Consider the following 20,729-nt stretch of genomic DNA (forward strand, 5'->3'; position numbering starts at 1 on the left):
ACACATTCCCTTCAAATGAAGGGCTGATGGCAGAAGTTAAACCTTCTGCCCTTTTTCCTGGGCCTATGAATTCACTGTCCAGATAACAGAGTTATTAATGCCACAGTTTGTTTCAGGGAGCTTTGTTCATCAGCTGCACAGATTCTACCTTCAAAATTCCTTTTTGTTTTGTTTGTGTGAGTCTTTGTATTGTTTTTATGAGGTTTTTTTTTTTAAGTACATGCTCACTCTGTACTAGAAGACTACTGGCTAGCAAGACATACATACATTAGTATCTTTTTTGCCTTTTCCAAAAAGTGCAAATTAACACTCCTGAAACATTTCAAAAGCACTGATGGAATCACCTGAGAGGCACCACAGGCAGAAGACTCCTGTTGATCTGCACAACTCCCCCACTTCAGTAAAACTGCTATCACAGCACTCAAGCACAACAATAAATGCTTTGAATATTTTATAAAAGCACTGAGAGTACTGGGCATTCCAATAAATCTCAGCTCTACAGTATGGACACCAAAAGTGACAGGAGAATTGTTCTGCCCATAGTTAATATGCTCTAATCAGTAATATTATCTCCTTGAACACACTGCAGGCTGAACACCTGGCTACAAGAATTTCTGCTTGAGGAAAAGCTGACTGCTGTGATATATGAGGACATGGCATTTGAGGCCATATTCTTCCTCTAATGATTCATAATCTGAGACTGTCCCTGTGCTTGGGTCAGGCTTCCATCAATTCTCTCCCTCTGCAGCCCAGGGACACTGAGCTGAGCACAATCTCCCCATCATTTCCAAGTGCAATGACAGTCAGACAGGAATGCTCTGATTAAACATAAATCACTTTGGAGCATTGCTGGATTTGGAGTCCTTAACAAAAGCTGCTCTTTGGCTCCTGGAGTCCAACACAGCTCTTACCACAGCAGCTGCCATTGCTCAGAATTTGCCAAAAGTGCCATTTGAAAGGCAGCTATTCTCAGCCAGATCGCTCCAAAGGGCTGTGGCAGCTGCTGGCAAAGACTGAACATCCACCAGCACAATGCAGGACAGCAATTCTGCTCCTCCAAAGCTCATCAGTAAATTGAAATTGAGGAATTATTTCAAGGCATATCCAGGGAAACAGCTCATTTTCTACTGCTGGCCAGAGATGATCAAAGCATCACTCACGACATCGGTCTCCAGCGCCTCCAGCTCCTCAGAAGCCGTGTTCTCTCCTCCATCCCAAGGTTCCAGATCCTTCTCCTTGTGCTCTCCATTAACTTTAGCACTGATGGCTGAATCAGTAAAAGCATCTGCAACACAGTGGGGAGGGTTGGGACCAGTGAGAGCAGTTTGGGTAAGTTTGCACGCTGGTTTTGAGCTGAGGAACAGCTCCAACACAGCTGAATCACAGGCACAGTATCATCATCCCCCTTCTCCTGGAGCTGCTGAGAGAGGTGCCTACTCCAGATTAAAGTGCAGACTAACTTCTCCCATATCAGAAAATAGAATTATTTTCAGTTATTTCAAAATGTTTTCTACGATTCCATGTATATTTGGGAGAGAAAAAGAGAAAAAAAGACAACACAAGGATCCTATTCTTCTAGAAAACCAAAGACTTGTATAAAATTCTTTTCCAACCAGCCCACACAACTGCACGCCACAACAGTGTGCAAATATCAAAAAAGCAGGAAAGCAACTCCCTAAATGGGCAAAATGCAATATTCCTTTCAAATATCCAAATTTCTTCTATTTCCACAACTCCTCAGCACACCAACAGGGCAATTATCCATCAGCTTGGTGCTACCATTTCCTGTGACATGAACAGAGGGGTCTCCTCTCCTGCCAGAGTTTTTCTAAGCAGCAGCTTATCCAAATCACACAGAAAAATTCAGAAACTCTCTACTTTTTGTTCTCAATCACATAAGAGAATAAATAACGAGTAAGGTTCTTCTATTGTTCATAAAAATTATAAAAACATCAAAAAATAAAGATCACAAACATTTATTTAGACTTGTTCATGTTTCATTCAAGCCAGACTTAAAAAGGAATAATACCAGAGTATTTCAATAGCTGTAAAAATATATCTAAAGCCATTCACTAAGCTTTTGTATTTGTAAGCAACTGGATCTCAGAACTACATAAAGAACTTTAAAAAATCAAATAAGCTTGTTATAAGCTCATAAATAAATAAATCAGCCTAAAATAAAGAAGTCTTCAAGCCAGAATTTCCTATCATCATTCTGCTGATAAAATAAGGAGCAAATATTGTAGACCTTTAGAAAAGATGAAATCAAACCACCAGGCAGTGCCAGATAAGGAAAAACGTGGCCTAAATTAACTTCTGGCAAGATGTAAAAATCTGCCTAAAAAAATAAAATGAACTTTAAAGCTATTATGAAAAGAATTCCCAACATATGAAGTTGGCCAGTGATGTAACAGCTTTTACACAATCACTGAAGATGTTTTAAAGAGAGACTGCTGATACTGCTTTTATTCCTGTTTTAGCCAATCTCACAGTGAAACTCTGCACATAAATTGGATAAAAATTCACTGTGCTTGGTCTCTCTAATAACAGCCAGCACTATCCCATGAAACGCTCACACAAACAGCTTTTAAAATATACTTTATTATAATATATACTATAGATATCAGTTCAAATATCATCTGAAACTAAAAAGGAACACAGTGCTACAACTCATGGTTAAGTAGTAGCTAAAGTGCATGTTTTTAAGAATTTTTAAGAATGCAAACTCTGCATTTCCCTTCTCAATACCCCATGGCTTAGCTCAGATAAACCAGTGCTGCTCCTGCCCCAAACATCATTAATTCCATGTTTTATTTCTGCTCAGATTGGGACATTTCACACCAAATCCAAGTTGGAGACTGTTTATGTCTTTTAGGAAACTGAAATTTGTTTCTGCATCGCTGGGAATGGAGGGAGCTCCTCTCCAGTGAGATTGATAAATATGAATTAGGAGCCTGATGGCAGCACCTGATGAAGGCAATCTGTTTTTCAGAAGGGTGTTTCCTTAATTTCTATTAAATTCCTCCAGGCAAACTCCAGACAACTGTGCCATTTTGGATACTGTGAATAAAATACCAGCTTAACAAGACTCATCCACTCAACCCACTAATTTTCTTATTTAAACAGCCACATAAACATTCAGCAGCGCTGTTATTGTAATGATACAGATGAAAAAACACCCAAGTCAAAACAAAAACTCTACTATCAGCAAGTGCTGCAGGTCTGAGGAGGATGTGTGCATTCACTGCTGAGTTTCCCAGTAAATCCAGGATATCACAGGGCTCAGGAAGCTCCACTGCTCTGAGTTCCTCTCTCATTTTACAATTAAAATCACAAGTGAGGCTTTGCCTGTTTAACCTCTACAACTCAAAGAAAACCCAAAGACAGGAGAAATTCAAGCTACAAAGGCACTCCCAGCCACACAACGTGGTCTCAAGAGCATCCAGGTAAAGTTTAAATGCAGCAGGATGGTACCTCAAGGCACAGATCAGAATTTTCCTGGAACAAACAGCAGGGCAGGCACAAGGGAAACCAGAATTAAAAACCCAGCAAGCAAAGCCTCTCCCAAAATTAATCAGCAACAAAATGGAGAATGAATGTAAAAAAAAACCTCTAAAAAGTAACAGTTTCCAAAACAAAAATGTGGCAATTAGGATGATTATTAAAGTAGAAGGTAAAGCATGAGCTGCTGCTGGAAGTGCTGACTGGCAGAGCAATAGCTGACAAGACACTGCCCAGGCTCAGCTTCTCCCTTATCTGGTGCCTCTTATCTCTGAGCTGTTGAAGGAGCAATTCACATGACACCTTGACAAGGCCAAATTTTTAATCAATCTCTTTTCTACATGGTAAAACCCGAGCTAAAGATCAAATGGGACCTGGTGAAGCAAGGGGCTGAGGCTGTAACACTCAATTAGCCCCCACTGCCTCTGTACCTGCTTAATGTGACATTTCCTAAGCTCAGGAGTTGGCTATCAAAGACCTTGTTTTAAAGCCTGGTAAAAAATCATTTTTCATGAATGGAAGAAAATCCCAAGGAGAGCTCTATGCAATGGAAATTCATATTAAAGCAAATTAAAAATACACATTCTGCGAAAAACTCAGCTGGGGCAAATTCATCAAGTGTGTGCTGCTAACTGAGTTAAAAGAAAAAAAGTGCCAGAGCAGAGCAATTAAGAGTCCGGGTTTAATTAATTTCAATGTCTAACATGCTTGTTTTCACAAACAGATTTTGGTGAAGAGCACAAATGTGCAATTAAGTGCCAGTCTGCAGCTGAAATGCCATTAAACCAATCAGTGTTATGTGCCAAAGGTGCTGATGGCACCCACTGAAGCTTTGATCAAGGCAAAGTAAACTGAGGTTTCACCTTAAAGGTTTCAACAGTAAACTCTGATTTGTTTTGTAACTCCTTACTACTGATTTGAAACATTAAAACCAGTTACCACCGGCTCTGCAGAGCCAACATTTCCTTCCTTTGTTCAAAAGATGCCTTCTGCTATTCCCCTTGCAACACTTTCTCTGGAAGGATGCCACTCTCAGAGCTAATTCAAGGAAAAACTTAAATAGCTAATTCTCTTCTGCCTTTCTTTTCATTGGATTTGTAGCATTTTCCTCAGCATGCCAAAAAACAATAAAAACATGCAGAAGTCTTTTACTTTACCAGTAAGTTATGATGTTTGAATTGTCTCGTCTTTAAAGAGAAGCCAAGAAGGCAACTCCAAAGCCTGACTGAAATTTGAATCCCGTGCAAACCAGCTCTGTGGATTGATCAGTGCTCAGGGCTCCCAGGAAACAATTCTGGTGTAGAATCAGGACAAACAGAACCTCCTGCATCAATCAGGAGCCCAAATCACCCAGCAGCAGCAGAATCCCAGCACTCAAAGGTGAAGCAGAAAGATGTGCTAATATTAATGTACAGCCAAGGATTTCAGCCTGCACTGACAGTGGGGTTTTAGCAGCTGATTTGCACTGCACATACAGAAATCGGTGTCAGTCCCTCTTTAGGAGCAGACAGAACAGTCTGGAAGGGGAATGATGGGTGTAACACGGCTTCAGCTGAGTTTTCCAGTGTAGGTTTCATTCATCAGCCTGCCTGTACTGCAGCAAACCTCAATTCCACAGAGAGACACCCTCAGGTGATCCCTCCCCTTCCCCTGGAAGCCAAACAGGCACCCCCAGGAGCTGCAAGTTCTGTGCAGGCTGACAGAGCTGCAGATAAAGGCCCAGCAAACAGGGACACGTTGATTTTTGGAACATTCACAGCCACGACACCCCTCTCTCTGTGCAGACTTAGCAATTTTCCTCCCAGTTTGTACAATCTGGGCAGAGCCCAGGCTTTGCCCAGGGGTGATGCCTCTGAAGGTGCAGTGTCATGCTTGGCACAGACCCCACTGTGCTGCTCCACGCCTGCAGTGCTGCTCCCTCCCCTGAGCTCTCTGGGGGGGTTATCAGCTCCCTGCCCCAAAGCTGCAGGGCTGTGATAGCACTGGGAGCTGCCTGCCAGGCTCTGGCACAGGCTTTTCACACACAGCTCTGTTTTCCTCCTTCTGAAAGGTGACTCCATCCCATTCCCTTTCTGCCCACCTGCTGCTCTTCCCCATTCCTCTTCCAGTCTCTTTTTCAGGATCCAGAGAACGTCTCTGCTACTCAAACCCATTTGCCCACATTCCTCCAGCCCAGCAGGGAAAAAAATGCCAGAATAAAATCCATAGCTACTTATAGTGAACTGGGATGCATTAAAATGTTCAAAACAGTATCTTCTGCAGAAATTTATTTAGTTCAAGGGCTCCACAAAATCTAGAAGTCTCCTACAGGGTAAGAAACTACACAGAGAGAATCACAGAATATTTTGAGCTGGAAGGGACCCACAAGGATCATCAGATCCCAGGTAAGCCTCCCAGAGGAGAGCTGATGAAAAGCTCTTTTATTTGACTATGATTTTAAAGCCTTTCCAACCGAGTATTCCCAAATTCTCCTCACCTGTCTGTGAAAGCCAAAAACCATTGAGGGTTAGACAATTCAAAAGTCTCTGTTCCTAGGTAAGTGTAACCAGAGCACCAAGCAGAGACAATTCCCAAAACAAGGAGCACCAAAGTCAGGCAGGAGTGCAGAGCCAGTTTCCACTTTAAATGAGCCACTACCACAAAGATTTGGGTTTATTTACAGGAAAAAAGGCCAGCAGTTCCTTCATGCACATTCACAAACTTCCAACCTTCTGAATCCTTAGTTAATTTCCCAGGAAGCAGAAAGCCCCTCGTTGCTCTAATTGGAAGGTGTGATCAGAGACTGAGTTACACTTTCAAGTGTCATTTCCAGATAATGTATTTTTGGGACAAAATGGAAAGCAGATTAATTCACCCACTCTGACTTATCAAGTTCTGCAGCCTTCCAGTTTATCATGCTCCAAGTTTTTATGGCTTTATTTCAGCTCTCCAGTATTTAAGAGATTTAGACTCAGTCACTCCACCTAATAAAGTGAACTGAGGGACTGTTCAACCTGAAACAGTCATTTCCTTCTAGAAAATGTCCATTGAGCAATTATTCCTAGAAGCAGTAGCATATTCCTCATTCAGTCTGCTCAAAATCTATAAAGATTGGGTGAGGGAGAGCCCAGTTTGCATTTACATTAAAGTGATGTTCATACCAAACCCATTATAAAACAGCTCTCATGTAATTTAAATTCCAAGTCCCATCCAGAACCTGGAACTTATCTGCATTTCAATGCTGCATTTGCTCTGACATTATGCATCATCATCTGGGAAAAGCAAAAATTCCTTGAAACAACAAACCTCTCATTCTGCAGCTTTAGATCAGGCAAGAACAGGTACAAACACAAGGTAAAGAGAGAAATTCTCATTAAATGTCCTCATCTCTAAGTCCCTGCTAATGGGAATAAAACATGTGTTCCAATAACCACTGAGCTCCTGTGACAGTTGTTAATCAGCCTGTAAATGTACACAGAGATAATTTCACCCCATGCCATAAAAACCTGTAGTTCCTTTTATTATTCTTTATCCCAGCAAATCAGCAACATTAAGCAGAAAGACTCTGGAGATTTGCTGCCCAAAACCTGAGAAATCTGCAAAGGAACAGAACTGACTCATGAGCTCTCAGGTTCCAGAAGAATAATCAGGGGCTTGGAGGTCAGACATTAAAAATATGAACACTGTCAGCAAAATTGTTTAATTTGAACAGTTTCAATTCTTCAAGATTTTAAGATTTGTCTGTCACTTCTCTGTATTTTGAAGAGCTTTACCTACAGGTCTACAAGGAACAAAGGAGAAATGAAAACACATCTAGAGGATTTTAAAAGAATTTCTAACTTTGTTTGCAGGAGTAATTATAGACTATTTCTATGAATGCATGTTTAGACACAGAAGTTCCCTCAGTATAGACTCTATATATCTTAACTCTGAGAAATAACCTTTTTCCAAAGAGTTTCTGTATTCAATGAGTCTTGTATAACACTTAACAGAGAAATTTAGAAAGACATTTACAAAAATGTGTCTACCTCCCATAGAATCTATAAAATATTCCGTAAAACCACAAAGGCTTTGCTTTCCAGACACCAAAACAGCTACTCAAAAATACTTTTTTTTTTTTTAAATTTATGAATTTCTGATTTCACAAGGTGCTAAAGTTTTGTACTCTTTAAGAATGACAAATCTAAATATGAACTTCAGCATTTGGATCCTAAAGGATGTGCTATGAAAATCCTTGAATTATAATCTTAAAAACATAAAAAAAATTAAAACAAATATACCTCTTCTGGCATAATTGGTATCCATATCCTTAAAATGCACCATAACAAAGTCTGAAGACTTGAACAAGATACTCTCCAGGATGTCCTCCCGTTTTGGCCCCAAACTGGATTCTGCAGTTTTCCGATGAGCAGCATCAACCACTAAATCACACTGTGGGAAATACAAACACAGGGCACTGCTTTACTGCACAGTCATCCCCTCCAAAATGTGCAAAATTTGAGGTATTTACAATCTGCTTTAAATCTAGGCATGAACAGTAAAAATAATTCAGAGGAAATATTTAAATTTTCATCAAATGTTTGTTATTCGGTATTAGGAACTTTCACAATAGGGAAGAGTCAAAATCTAAGAAGTTACCTTAGGACTGTAGGTTTTAAAAACTCCTTCATATATACCACCATTTTTCACCTGTACTTCACATTTGGATCCCTAGAATGCAAGAAAAAATGAAAATATAACTTTCTACCAACATGACAAACGACATTACAGTGATTTTCTAAAACATGTGTTCTTTACATAGGTCATGTAAAGAATGTAAAAATACAGCTCAATTTTTAGCCAAATTTCCTCATTCAGCATCTGCCCATTTATAAATACAATGCTGTGCCCTGCAAATTCAAATAGCTGGGTGTGTATGGGCAGTTCTGAAGGGATTTAAGATACTCACTGGAGAAGATTTGGTTCTCACAAGACTCTTGACCAGTTAAAACACACAAAGGAGGTTTTGTGCAAACCCCAAATCTGTGCCTGTGTGGGTACAAATAAGGATAAAAGCTTATCCTGGCCTCAAGCAGATGTGGGACAGTCTGCCTTACTTCATTCTGCCATGTCAGGGCTTCCCTTAAAATCTTGGGAGAAAGGTTTTTAATCCCTGCACATGGACTCATTTTATTTATCCACAACCCTTCTAAAAGAGAGGAAATTCAAAATACAACCAGTGCACCTAAGAAATCTGCTGTAGCTCTGCAAATCAGAGTTAAACCTCTCCCAGCCTAAAATTTCTGTGATCCTTTAAAGCTCAACCTTAGCAAAAAGTGTTTAAAGTTTAATATTTACTCTTTTACATTACAATTAGTGGATTAGTTAAAAATTCTCTGTCATATAGGAACCATTCTTCCAAATATGAAGACTTACAACGACTGATGTCAGTATGTGAACCATTCTCATGTTTGCATAGATGCCATCAAAAGAAATCTGAAAAACAAGAAAGTCATCATGAATATTGAAGAAATTCCAAAAGCCAGAGCACCAAACCCAGCCCAGGCTTTCACCAGTACACAGAAAATCTCAGAAACATTGGGTAAAAATCTTACTCAGGCAAGACACATGGAATGTTTCTTTTTAAATATTAATATTAAACATGCCAGGGGAGATTTTCAGAGGGCCCCTGACTTTTTTCTGACCAGTTAAAGATCTAACACCCTCCCAAACAAGCTAAAAATCCCAGGAGAGCCCCTAATGTCACTCCATTAAGGAAATTCTCTGGCTGGCTGGGTGCAGCTGATAGGCACAGATCTGAGGGATGTCAGCAGGGCTTTGTTTTTAAACAAAAAAAGCCCTGCTGGTTTTAAGAACCATCAAGAGAATAAAGCATTTGCAGAGCTGCAGAAGCAAAAAGGTGTTTTCAGGCCTGCTCAAGCTCATCCTTTCATCTCCCAGCCCTGATTACACACATTAACAGCAGCTAAAGCCATCAAATTGTGGAGTGCTAAATTGCCACCAAGCCTATTATTAATTTAGTCCAAAGTAACTCAGTGCAGCACCAGGACCTGCAATCCTGACTGGGAGAGCTGGGCAGGTGTCCCCAGGCTGCTGGAGGACACATTCACCTCAGTGCAGCTGTTTTGTTGCAATACCTGGTACCTCTTGGTGTTTGTAAAACAAGAGATGCTAAAACAGCTCTTGGGATCTCACCATATTCTGAGTTTTTCAATTGAAAACGTATTTTTCACTGTCACCCACTTTCCTGGGCTGAACAGACATGTTTGGGAACAGCTCAAGCACTCAGTACACAGCACATCCAGATCAACACTTGGGGATGTTTAGTGTTTGTCTATGACCTTTTCCACCAATTTTCCTCAAAGCTTCTTTAGTTTTTCTCAAGTGTCTTGGTATCTTCAATAAACATTTATGTAAGCAAACTGCAGTCTTTTTAAATCTTCCTGCTACTGCTCCATTCCCCAAATTAGGCATCTTTGAAAACCAGGCCAGCAACAAATTGGCAAATATTTGATTAGTGAAGTTCAAAGATCCACTCTTTCAATCAAGATCCATGAATTTAGCTCTGATAAAATGATGTTCTGCAAGTCAAGCCACATCTATGCTCCAGTAATGCACAGCCTTCAGAACAACTAAAGCTGCACATTGGAGCTACTGAGAACAATGGCTCAGCAATTTTATAGTAAAGCTAAACAAAGTAGTTATTTTTATTTCATTAAATGCTGCCTTACTGTCATCTGTTTAAGGGAGAAGCCAATGTTAGAATTTTCAGATAGGAACTAACTCAAAAAGCACTGCCTTAAGTTAAATGTTATTTATATTTACAGCTGCAATTGCAAGAAAATGCAGAATATTTATATTAGCGCAGTCAAAAGTTTAAGTTGAACCTTCCCCCCTTCACCCTCCCAGGAGACTTAAATGAATGTGAGATGCTACTCTTTAGAAAACTGCATTTCACTCTAAAGTATCCACCCACCATGGTATCCCAAGGAAAGAAATGGAGAGAATATTCCAGTAGCTGCCATTCTGCTCAGTTGTTTCCCCTGCCCTGCACTGGCACAAAGAGCACAAAGCACAAACTCACCGTAGGCTGAGGTGGTCCTTTGCCACTGCTGCGGCCTCTGCAATGAAACACACACACATGGCAGATGATTAAAGAGCTGCTGAAGCTGCTCCATTTCCTACCCAGCAAGAATTCCAAGCCCATCCCAATTCAGAGCTGAGAATGGGCTTGGGAAAAGCAGCACTCCCAGAGAGCAGAGCCTGACAAGGACCCACTGGGTTTATCTCTAACCTGCTGAGCTATCAGCAGGCAGGGGGGTACCTGTGATAAATTAAAGGATAAAATGAAGAAAATACTAAGTTTATAAAATCAGAGGAAGAATAAAAGAATAATCCTGCAACTAAAGCAAATTCCAAAATTTTATGGCACACAAAGACAAGATCAGGCTCAAGCCCTACACAGCACAGGGTCCCATCCTTGAGTCAGGAGGCTCCAAATGCTGTCACAGTGTCAGGTTTGGGCCACCCAAAACAGTGACCCTGCCACCGACCACAGAGGAGCCCTGACTGTGAGGTTCCACCTACAGAGCTCAGTTCTAACTAATTCTGTCCATTGCCCCAAAAATACCAATGGCTAAAGCCAATCTGTCAGGGTGCAGTACTCAGGGCACCAGGCTCAGAACACCCTGGCAAGGGTCACTCTGTGTCCTCCACCCCAGGACCTGAGCCCCAAATCATCCCTGCAGCTAAAAAAGTCCCCAACAGCTCCAATTCTTCAACTCCACTGGTGTGCCTTGATTCTAAGCTCCTCCCTTGTACTAAGAAGCCCCAGTTTCACATACTCCTTATAGTGATTTCGATTTGTGTTATGACTTCAGGAGCACTCACTGGAATGTGAGGCAAAAATAAATCTTCTGTTCTATTAAAAAAACTCCTCAATTTTTTAAATAGACTCACCTTACTGACACACAGCCATTCCAATAAAGACACCTGAAGAATCATGCCTGGTATTATCTAAACAACACTGAAATCTAAATCCAACTGGATGTCAGAGAATCATGGAATGGCTGGGGTTGGAAAGGACCTTAAAGATCCATCCTCATGCCATGGGCAGGGCACCTTCCTCTAGACCAGGCTGCTCAGAGCTCCTGAACACCTTCATTAGATGCCAACTGCATTGAAATGCTTTTAAAAACGCCAAGCTGGGGCTGAATACACCCTACCCCCCAGAATAACAGGCCCTTATAAAAGAGAGCTCACAGGGTAGTCAAAAAATCAAAGGAACTTCTCTCAGTGAGCATAAATAACCCTTCAATAAATTCTGCCGAAATAAGCAAAGCCATCAGAGAGCCATGAAAGGCCTTAATGAGGAAAAAATGAAAAACCACTAAACTATCACCTGACTCATTTCCAACAAGCTTCTGCATCAGAACTGTGGGCTCAGAGCATCACACATGCTGAGGGCATTGGCTGATGGCAGAACTGCAGATTTGGGGTGCCCAGCAGGCATTTTCAGGATATTGCAGAGAGCTAATCTCACCAAAAAAAAGCTCTAATGCAAATAACCTTTATTTAACTACCCATCAGCCTTAACTTTCCATAGGGCAGCTTCACAATGTCAGTCTTGCTCTGGAGCAAATCTCAGCATTTACCAAATCTGACATTTGTTAAATGGCCTCTGAGAGAACTAAAGCTTTGTGAACATGGAACAACATTTTTGCATAATATTCAGACCCTTCTCTATCTGAAAGTCATTTCACCAGATGTGGAACCCCCACATAAGAGCCACAGCCCAGTTTGATTTGTCTTTCTACTACAATCAAAAATGTGATCACCATGGTCACCCAGAACTTGGCCAAAGTCAAACGATTTTACCAGTTCCATCTGCTGCCCTCATAGATTTTAGAAGTTCCTCCTTTTCCTCCATCAGCTATAGATCAAAAGTGAAAGAGTTTCGTGTCTTTGCAAGAGCAACCACTCCCATTTTTAGTGACAAAGTATTCTTAGACCTGAAAATAACTGGGTTGCTAGACTGGGCAGAAAGTCTGGAGTATTCCCTCTAAGCATCAACCAGAGTATTCCAGATTTTCCATCTCTTACCACATTTCCAAAATTACTGTTCCTACCCACACTTCTTCAAGAAAAAAAACTGATTGTGCACATCCACATCAGCAAGAACTCCCAGCCTCTACATCAGCCAAAAATTAAAGCAAAAATTCTCTGATCTATCAGGTCTCTTTATAGATCTGACCTCCCATTTTCCAGCTACAACTGTTAATCACAAACCATTGGGGGAAAAAAAAAAAAACCCAACACATTCTCCAAGATGAGAAAAGAAATATATTTACCAATCCTACCAATGCAACAATTTAGCCAAAACTGCATCTTCTGCTAAAACCAAAGCCACCAACTTGAGTTTCATATTCCAATAGGTGAAGAATCAATTTCAAAGTATCATTTGACACATCTTTGATGCAACATATGAAAAAAAAACCCTCAGGACCTTTACAAAAGGAGAAGGTAGATGGGTTTTGCCAGATGTTTAACATAATTTGGAACAGGAGAGTAACACAAAGAAATGGAGGTGGGGGGATCTAGGAAGGCTCAGTAGCAATTTAGCACTGCTACCTAAAAGCCCATTTTCATTAGGGTAAATATAGCAAAATTTAAATAAAAATTTCATTTTGCATTGCAGATACATGGTTAAAGGTAAACCTAGGGGAAGGCAGGACAGCCTGGCAAATCCAAGCTGGAAACCCTTTGCTTTGGGGTAGCAAAGTCACAAACTCTGGACAAAGTAACAACTGAGCAATAAAACTTAGTGCCAACCCCTTGGCTCCAGCAGTTACACCCCAAGAAGCAAAGTCTCCATCAGGGCCCAAAAGCTGCACTATAAATGTTGTTTGTTTGGTTGTTTGTTTTTTTTTTTCCCAGCAGCAACTTGCACATTTTTTTCTATTTTTATGAGTATTTCCTCAGCATCCCTCACCTCCCTCCTTAATGTTTACATGCCAAGTGGAGTGTTTGGATAAGCAAAACAAGGTCACGCATTTGTATTTTCCCAGTTAATGCAAGGGAAACAAAGTCACTCCTGGATGGGAAAGAACGTCTCCAGTTTTCTTTCCAGCAGCATCTTCACTTTGAAACTAAGAAATAAATGCAGCCACGCTGCAATCAATGTCTGGAGCAGAAATGTAGCTACAAAGACTTGAATTTAAAGTGTGAATGGATGTTTCTGGAGCACTGACTGACATTGCTGCAGCTTGGAAAGCAAATTTACAGGGTACTCCAAAGAACTTTAGTGCAGAGAGCTGGCAAAGCTTTTCTTCTAAGGGAGAAATCTGAAGTGCAAGGTTTTATTTCATTGCAGAGTTTGGCTCTGTAAAGTCAAATGAATCGAAGATGTCAAATGAAGATTATGCAAGAAGTCCTGCAGCTTTATTTTCTGTAGTTTTCCCCCACTACTGACAGCAATAATGTCAATTCCTGTCTCCACACAGGGTGACAGCTTCTACAGCATCTGGATATTGAACAACCTGACTCAAGTCTGGCCCAGTGCACACCTGGAACCTCTTGATGGGCTTAGTCATTGGAGAACCTTCACAGACATTGCCATGAATCAGTTGTTCAATTAAAAGTTACTCAAAACCAGGGATGTAACACCACCCTAAAGTGCACTCACAGTGATAAGGAAAGAGGCCTGCAGGTTAAGCAGTCACTGTGCTCAGCAGTTTAGCACATTTGCACTAAAACCCACACAAAGATGTCAGAAGCAACTCAAAAACCTGGGACTGGCACGTGTGAGCAGATCTCCAGAACAGCCACTGCCCTGAAATTCCAGAACCTTGGCATTAAACATTCCCCTTCCCTTCCCTCTGAGCAGGATGGTCACCATGCTCTCAAGAAAGGGATGTCAAGGAAAAAGGAAAATAAATGGAGGTAAGAAGTTTGTGTCATTTTCTTTAAAAACTGAACCATGGGGTGGTTTCAGTTTTACCTTTTTGATGGGAAAAAGCCATTTTTAAAGGGCAGTAATTCCATGTATTCTTACAGGATCCCCAAGCCCAGTTGGGCAAGCAAGTTACCCAAATGAAAAATCCCTTCTGCCACAATTGTAACACCACAAGAAACATCCAAACCCTGACCCTAAGGCGGCATTTTGCCTTCAGATAAAATAACAATGGGGAAAAAATGAACAAAAAAAGGATGGAGATGGAGGAAGGCTGGGATAGATGCAACTTGCAGCCAGAGGACAGATAACCCTCCTGTGCTTGCATAACAGCAAAACTCCACTCCAACACAGAAAGTGGATGTTAGATGATGTTCTGATAGCACAGGGAGCAAGTCTGAGAACCAAGTCTACATTTTCCCTGATTACAGCTTGCTGTGCTATTGGCATCTCCCCTGCAGCCCAAGCCCATCTGCCATAGTGCACATTAACCAAACACAGCATCTCACTTGGGGCCTCTTGATCATAAAGGTATTAATCCTTCTTTCTTATCTCAAACACCTTCAAGGATGCCTTCATTTCTGATTTTTTCCCTTTGTCTAAAGGCAATTAATGGGATAGTAAAGAACACTGGTTGTTCACACGGGATTTTCCCTCTTCTAATCTGAAATACAGATGTGCAGCAGTGTGAACCCATGGAGACAAGGCAGTGAGCAGAGCTGACCCTCCCCTCATGAGCAGAGGTAGAAGGACAAGTGCTCAGCCCAATTCTTCCAGTAACACAGAAAATCAGGCCTAGGACAGTTAAGTATCAATGAGTTTTCTGCCCAAACTAAGCTTTCAAGAGCAACTTAGCCATGAAAAGTAATTTGTTTTTCCTTCATGGGAATGTTAGTGCTGCAGGGAAATGAGTTGCTGGGCAGAAAGCTTGACATACACTGGAGATGTTTAAGCTTTTATTAAAGAATATAATGTATCAAATTGACACCAAGATGGCAGGCCACCTAAATTTTCATTTTTCTGAACAGAAAAGCCACTCAGCTTTTCATTCACGTGACCAGATTTACAGCATGAACCATCTTTGAATTTGCACTCCCCAAAAGACCAAGGACAGGTGTAGGGGAAGTTCTCTGAAGGTGCTCCATGGGGCTCCAGCAGTGTGATTTTACACACCCTCCATTCAGAAATAACTTGAAAAATTAGGAAAGAAAGAGCATGAACACCTCTGAGGGAGCACATCAGTTGTTCAGCAGCCCCATCAGAACCCCCTAAGGAGTTCTGAAATGGAATTTATCCAATAGAACCAGAAAGGCAACACTGGTTGGAGAAATCCAGTGGCTTTAATCTTAAACTTGGGAGAGAATTTGAAGCTCACGTGCCCAGATCTGTGGGGGCAAGTGCTTGCCATCAGGCTGAATTTTAAAAAATAAGCTGGAGGTTTTGTTGCCCTTCACGTTAACCTCTACAGTGCCACGGTGTGTTGGCAGGGACAGAGCCCAATAAACATCACGTCCCACCTAATGCCATATGAAAAAACTATTAAATCGGTGCTCTGAGCTGCTGAGGTATTGTTGTTGTTATTTATTTTGTCCTTTTCATACCATTCCAAAGCTCTTCCGCTTCCAGTTCCACTGGCTGGGAACAAAGTAAAACCCTATTTCCAGTGATGTCCAACAATGGGGCCACTGTAAATTCTGTTTTATTGCCAGTGCACAAAACCGAGTGGGAATAAACGTCCAGTTGAAGAGGAAGATGAATAAAACTCGAAATGAAACTACTCTGAGTGACTGTGACCTTCAGAACTGTTAACGTCCTGCTCTCATCGTTTGTTATGACCCCCGCAGCCCCGGAAAAATTCACAGCGCTATAGAGTTTATTATTTGAGGGAAAGAAAGGGGGAAAATGTGAGTGGATTTGCGTAGCTAATGATCTGAGAGCAGGAGCGGGATCAATCTTCCAGAGGCAGCGAGCGTGGGGCGGGGGGGGGGGGAGGCGAGGAGAGGGCTCAGCCTCTGCAAGATTCCTGCCCCAAAAATCCGGGAAAAAGCGAGGCCGCGCTTGGAGCCACCATCCAGCGGCGCGGCGCGGCCCGCCTTCCCGCGAGAATTTTATTGCGATTTCCATTATTAAAAAAAAAAAAAAAATCAAATAAAAATACTAAAAAAAAATATTACAAATAATAACGATCGCTAGAGATTAAAATAAATTTTAAAATCTAAAAATCACCACCCCCCCCCCTCCACCCGGGTGAGCCGAGGGCGCTGCGCCGCCATCGCGGGGCCGGATCGCCGCCCCCTTCCCCGCCCGGGCCGCCCCCCGGCCCCGCCGCCATCGCTCGCGGCCCTTCCCGCGCCGGCCCCGACACGTGCGGCCCGCGCCCCCCGCTCCCCCCGCTCCCTCCTCAGCAGGCGGGTCACGTCGGCCCGGGGGAAGCGGCGCCCCCCGCCCCGGGCCCCGCGGGGGGCCGAAATGGAGCCTCCGCGCCGTGCCCTCCCCGCGCCTGAAGGGCACCGGCCGCGGCCCGGCCTCGCCCCGGCACTGCGGAACCCCCTCGACGGGGCCGCGAGCGCCGCGCCCGCCGCCATCGCGGCCCCCGCCCCGGCCCCGCCATGCTGCGGGCCCCGCGGCCCCCCTCCCCGGCCGCCGCCGCCCATGGAGGCCGGTGCGGGGCGAGGGCGGGGGGGAGGGGGGCGGCGGGGGCGGGCGAGCGGCGCCCGCGCCGGGCCCGGGGCCGGAGCCGGGGCCGGTCCCGCGGCACTGCGCACCCACCTGCCCATGTTCTGCCTCCCCGCGGCTGACGGGAGGCCGGGGCCGCCGCCGCCGGGGGGCTTGCGGTTGTTGCCGGCGGGCTGCGCCGCCGCCGCCGCTTGCTTGAGGGACATGGCGAGGAGGGAGGGAGAGCGCCGGGGGTCGCGCCGGGCTGGGTGCGCTCGGCCGGTCCGCGCTGCGCTGGCGGGGCCGGGGCGCCGCTGGCTCGGCCGGTTGCTCCCAAACAGTGCGAGCGGGGCGGAGGGAGCGGAGCGCGGCGCGGAGGGATCCGCGGGGGGGGGGCGGGCGGCGGCCGGGCCGCGCCGCGGAGCGAGGGCAGCGGCGGGGCCGGGGGGCGCGGCGGCCACACCCGCGGGCTCGGGGCACCCCCGCGGGGCCGGCGGGGGGCGGTGGGGCTGCGGCGGCGGGCGCGGGGCGGGCGGCGGCGCGGACTCTTTACGGGAAGTCGGAGGGCGCGGCGGCGGTGCTGCGGCGGGTGAAGGGGCGGGGAGGGAGGGGGGGGGGACACGTGAGGCGGCGGCGGCGCGGGACGGCGGCAGCGCCCGCCCGGCTCGGCCGTGAGGCCCCGGCAGGGTCGGGAGAGTCCCCGAGCCCAGCTCAGCCCCCTCGGAGGCCGCCGGTGACACCGGGCGGGGCGGCCCGCACGGTCCCCGCGGGCTGCGCTCCCCGCGCTGCGCTCCCCGCAGGCCGCGGCCTGGTGGGGCCCGGCCGCGCTCGCCCCTCCCCGGGCCCCAGCGAGCGGCAGTGGGAGGGCGGCGGGCTCGGGCCGCAGCGCATCGTTCAAAAGAAACCAAGCGTCGAGAGACAACGAAATGGAGGAAAAATGGCCGAGCCCCGGCCGGCTGCGAAAGGCCGGTGGAGGACGCCAGGCCCCGATCCGCAGAGAGCCCGAGCCATCGCTGCCAAACACATCCCTGCTCCTGGGGGAAAGCAAGATGGGGCCGGAGGATGGCTGCTTTCCCTGCAGTGCCCCTCCATCTTACAGATTTCAGAGCAGTCAGGGCTTCCCCTCGTAGTAAAGAAATTTAAATTTGCCTTGAGCTGATGGGTAAAATATTTAAGCTCAAGATGCTCAAGTTCTCCCCTCACTCTGTGTTGCCTGTCCACCATCAGCAGGCTCCCTGCAGAAATCCAGGGTGCAGTGGTTGTGTGTGGAACCTGCTTGGTGCAGAGTGGGAATTTCACCAAACCAAAACCCAAAAACCCATACACAAAAATAAAGCCTGCTCTGTCCTATTAAAAAAAAAATGCACATACAGGATTAGTAAGAGCAGATGTAACTTGAAAACCAAGAGCTAAATTGATTTATAGCCATGGTTACTCGAAATGCTCAGAGTTTAATCTATTCATAGAAATGCTCTAGAAATCCCACAGGATTCCAATGGAATAAAAAGGAGCCGTGCTCTTAGGCAGGCATTATTTATACACCTTGCTCCTAAAGCAACAGCTTTCCCATGCAGTTGGAAGAGTTGTGGGTGGCAGCACACAATGGTAAAAAGATAAAATATTGAACAGCTTTCTTAAATTAGCATTTTCCTTACATTTTACCTTTTAAACTGATTGTTTTGTTTTACCTCACAGGCCCAAGTAACCTTGTGGTTAACACTTTATGAGCTAGATGACAGATCCTACCCAAAATGGGCTCAGCATGAAGAATTTTCCCATTGAAAATACTCTTAACAGAGATAGTGATTTAAAGAAATTTCATTCTTTAATCCCTTCAATGAACTCATCAGATGCTTCACTATTTCACAGCCACAGAACTGAGTGAGAAGGACACTGAGGATTTCTGGAGCTCAAGAGTTTCTGTGGGAGACATCAGCACCTGCAGAGCCAAAGGGTACCACTGGCACCAATTTTGGGAGCATTTACTGTAAGAGCAAGAATCTGGTTCACTGTATGTGATGGGATAAATAAATCCCTAAGAGCAGCTAAGAACAATCCTTTCTATATATTTGTGTAAAAAACACTAGCATGAAAAAGCACTTAACCAATATAAGACAATATATAACAATTCAGTAGTAGTAATAATAATAATAATAATAGTTGTAGTAGTATGTAGAAGTATATAAAAAATAAGAAATATATAGAGCCCAAAAGAGGCTACAAAAATGTTGAAGGGTCTGTGCAGGGCCAGAATTTAACTGAAAGATCCTTATGGGTCCCTTCCAACTCAGGATATTCCATAATTGTGTGAACCAATCTCTTTAGGGTGCTGTTTCTACGTTGCACAGCTTTGGGTTAGTCCTGAACCTTGAGCACCTTTGTAAAGGAAGTTGTTAATAAAAAACACAAGGAAGTTTGATAAGAGAGTGAGTAGAACCCATCCAGGTCACTTAATGTGGGGTTTTTAGAGGACAGCACTTCAGTGCTTTTCCAGCCTGGAATGCTCACAGCAGTTAGTGACTGTTTCTGTGCCTGAAGGTTAAGAACCACAAAAGCACCCGCAGCAGTTTGAAGGGGCTGTGGGGCAAAGACAGAGCCCTTGAGAGTCAAAAATGTCAAAAAGCACAGAACCAAGTTCCACAGGCAGAGACAGCCTCTAAGACATGAGGTGAGCACAGTAAAGTACATTTTAGGGTGACATTACAGGCTCAGAAAACAGGGTATGAATAGGCTGGTGTTCACATCCTCAGGAATGACTCAAGAGCAGTTGCAGTTTGACTTGTTTTCCCCTTCAATGTATTCTTTGTTTTCTTAAGCTCTGTTTGGCTTTCGTTGTGCCCTCCCTTTTTTCTTTGTTGAGCATCCTTATAAAAAAGCAGGTTAAAAGTAAATATAGAAGTGATCATTTAAAATAGCTCAGCAGTTACCACCAGAGAGGCTGCAGGGTGGTTTCCAGTGGCAGCCAGCTTCTCCAGGGACACTGCTCTTCCTGTGTCTGCAGTGACCTCCCCAAATTCCCAGTGTAAAGGGGTTCTACTGCTGTCAGGGCACGTCATTCCCTTTATTTTCTCCTGAATATGCTTTTCTTGATAGCCCACCATTCCCAATATTTATTATTCTATGGCTTGGTTTTATCAATTTCTCACCCTTTTTTCTGCTCTTCCCCACCATTTGTAGCTGACACTTTGGGTGTCAATGATGTGACAAAGAGCAGCCAACACTGGATGTGGTGGTTTAGTTGGAGAAAAATTCAGGATTCAGTCAAGAGAGAAAGGAAAGAATTCCTAATGGAGAATCATGTTCCCTTTTGCCTCTCCTGTGGGATCCAGGTTAGAGCTGCTCCTTTCCAGGACTGCTATTTCCCTCCAGATGTGTGACTACGTGTGCAGGCTGTATTTGCATGTGGAGATGAATGGGGCTGATAATAGCAGCACTTAGCAGGAAGTGCCGTGTGATGTAACATTTCCTTGATCTAACCTGCTGTTGGTCTTGTGCTGCCTTCCCTGAGCTACCCGGGGTGATCCTCAACAGCATCCAGCAAGACAAAACACGCCTGGCTACACAGGGACCGCAGCCCAGGCACGGGGCTTTGCTCTGAGCGAAATCAGCTGCTGGGGAAGCTCAGAGAGCGGAGCTTTTCCAC

General features: G+C 44.4%; 1 protein-coding gene across 12 annotated transcripts in view; it reads right to left on the bottom strand.

Moving 5' to 3' along the window:
• The window catches only part of ATXN2 (ataxin 2), a 49,765-nt gene extending 32,331 nt beyond the window's left edge, over window positions 1-17,434 (bottom strand). For 9 of the 12 annotated variants that reach the window (XM_054516714.1, XM_036393598.2, XM_036393600.2 and 6 more), the window contains exons 1-6: window positions 17,201-17,433; window positions 10,565-10,601; window positions 8,896-8,955; window positions 8,119-8,190; window positions 7,761-7,911; window positions 1,161-1,285 (exon numbers count right to left, since the gene is read on the bottom strand). In XM_054516714.1, coding sequence (XP_054372689.1) covers window positions 1,161-1,285; window positions 7,761-7,911; window positions 8,119-8,190; window positions 8,896-8,955; window positions 10,565-10,601; window positions 17,201-17,313 — 558 coding nt within the window. In that variant the 5' untranslated portion in view covers window positions 17,314-17,433. Of the gene's footprint in view, window positions 1-1,160; window positions 1,286-7,760; window positions 7,912-8,118; window positions 8,191-8,895; window positions 8,956-10,564; window positions 10,602-17,200 lie in introns of all 12 variants that reach the window. The other 3 variants (XM_036393603.2, XM_036393601.2, XM_036393597.2) reach the window with 2 other exon arrangements.
• Window positions 17,435-20,729: the final 3,295 nt, after the last annotated feature.

This window comes from Molothrus ater, chromosome 18 (genome assembly GCF_012460135.2).
Source record: "Molothrus ater isolate BHLD 08-10-18 breed brown headed cowbird chromosome 18, BPBGC_Mater_1.1, whole genome shotgun sequence".
Classification (NCBI taxonomy): Eukaryota; Metazoa; Chordata; class Aves; order Passeriformes; family Icteridae; genus Molothrus; species Molothrus ater.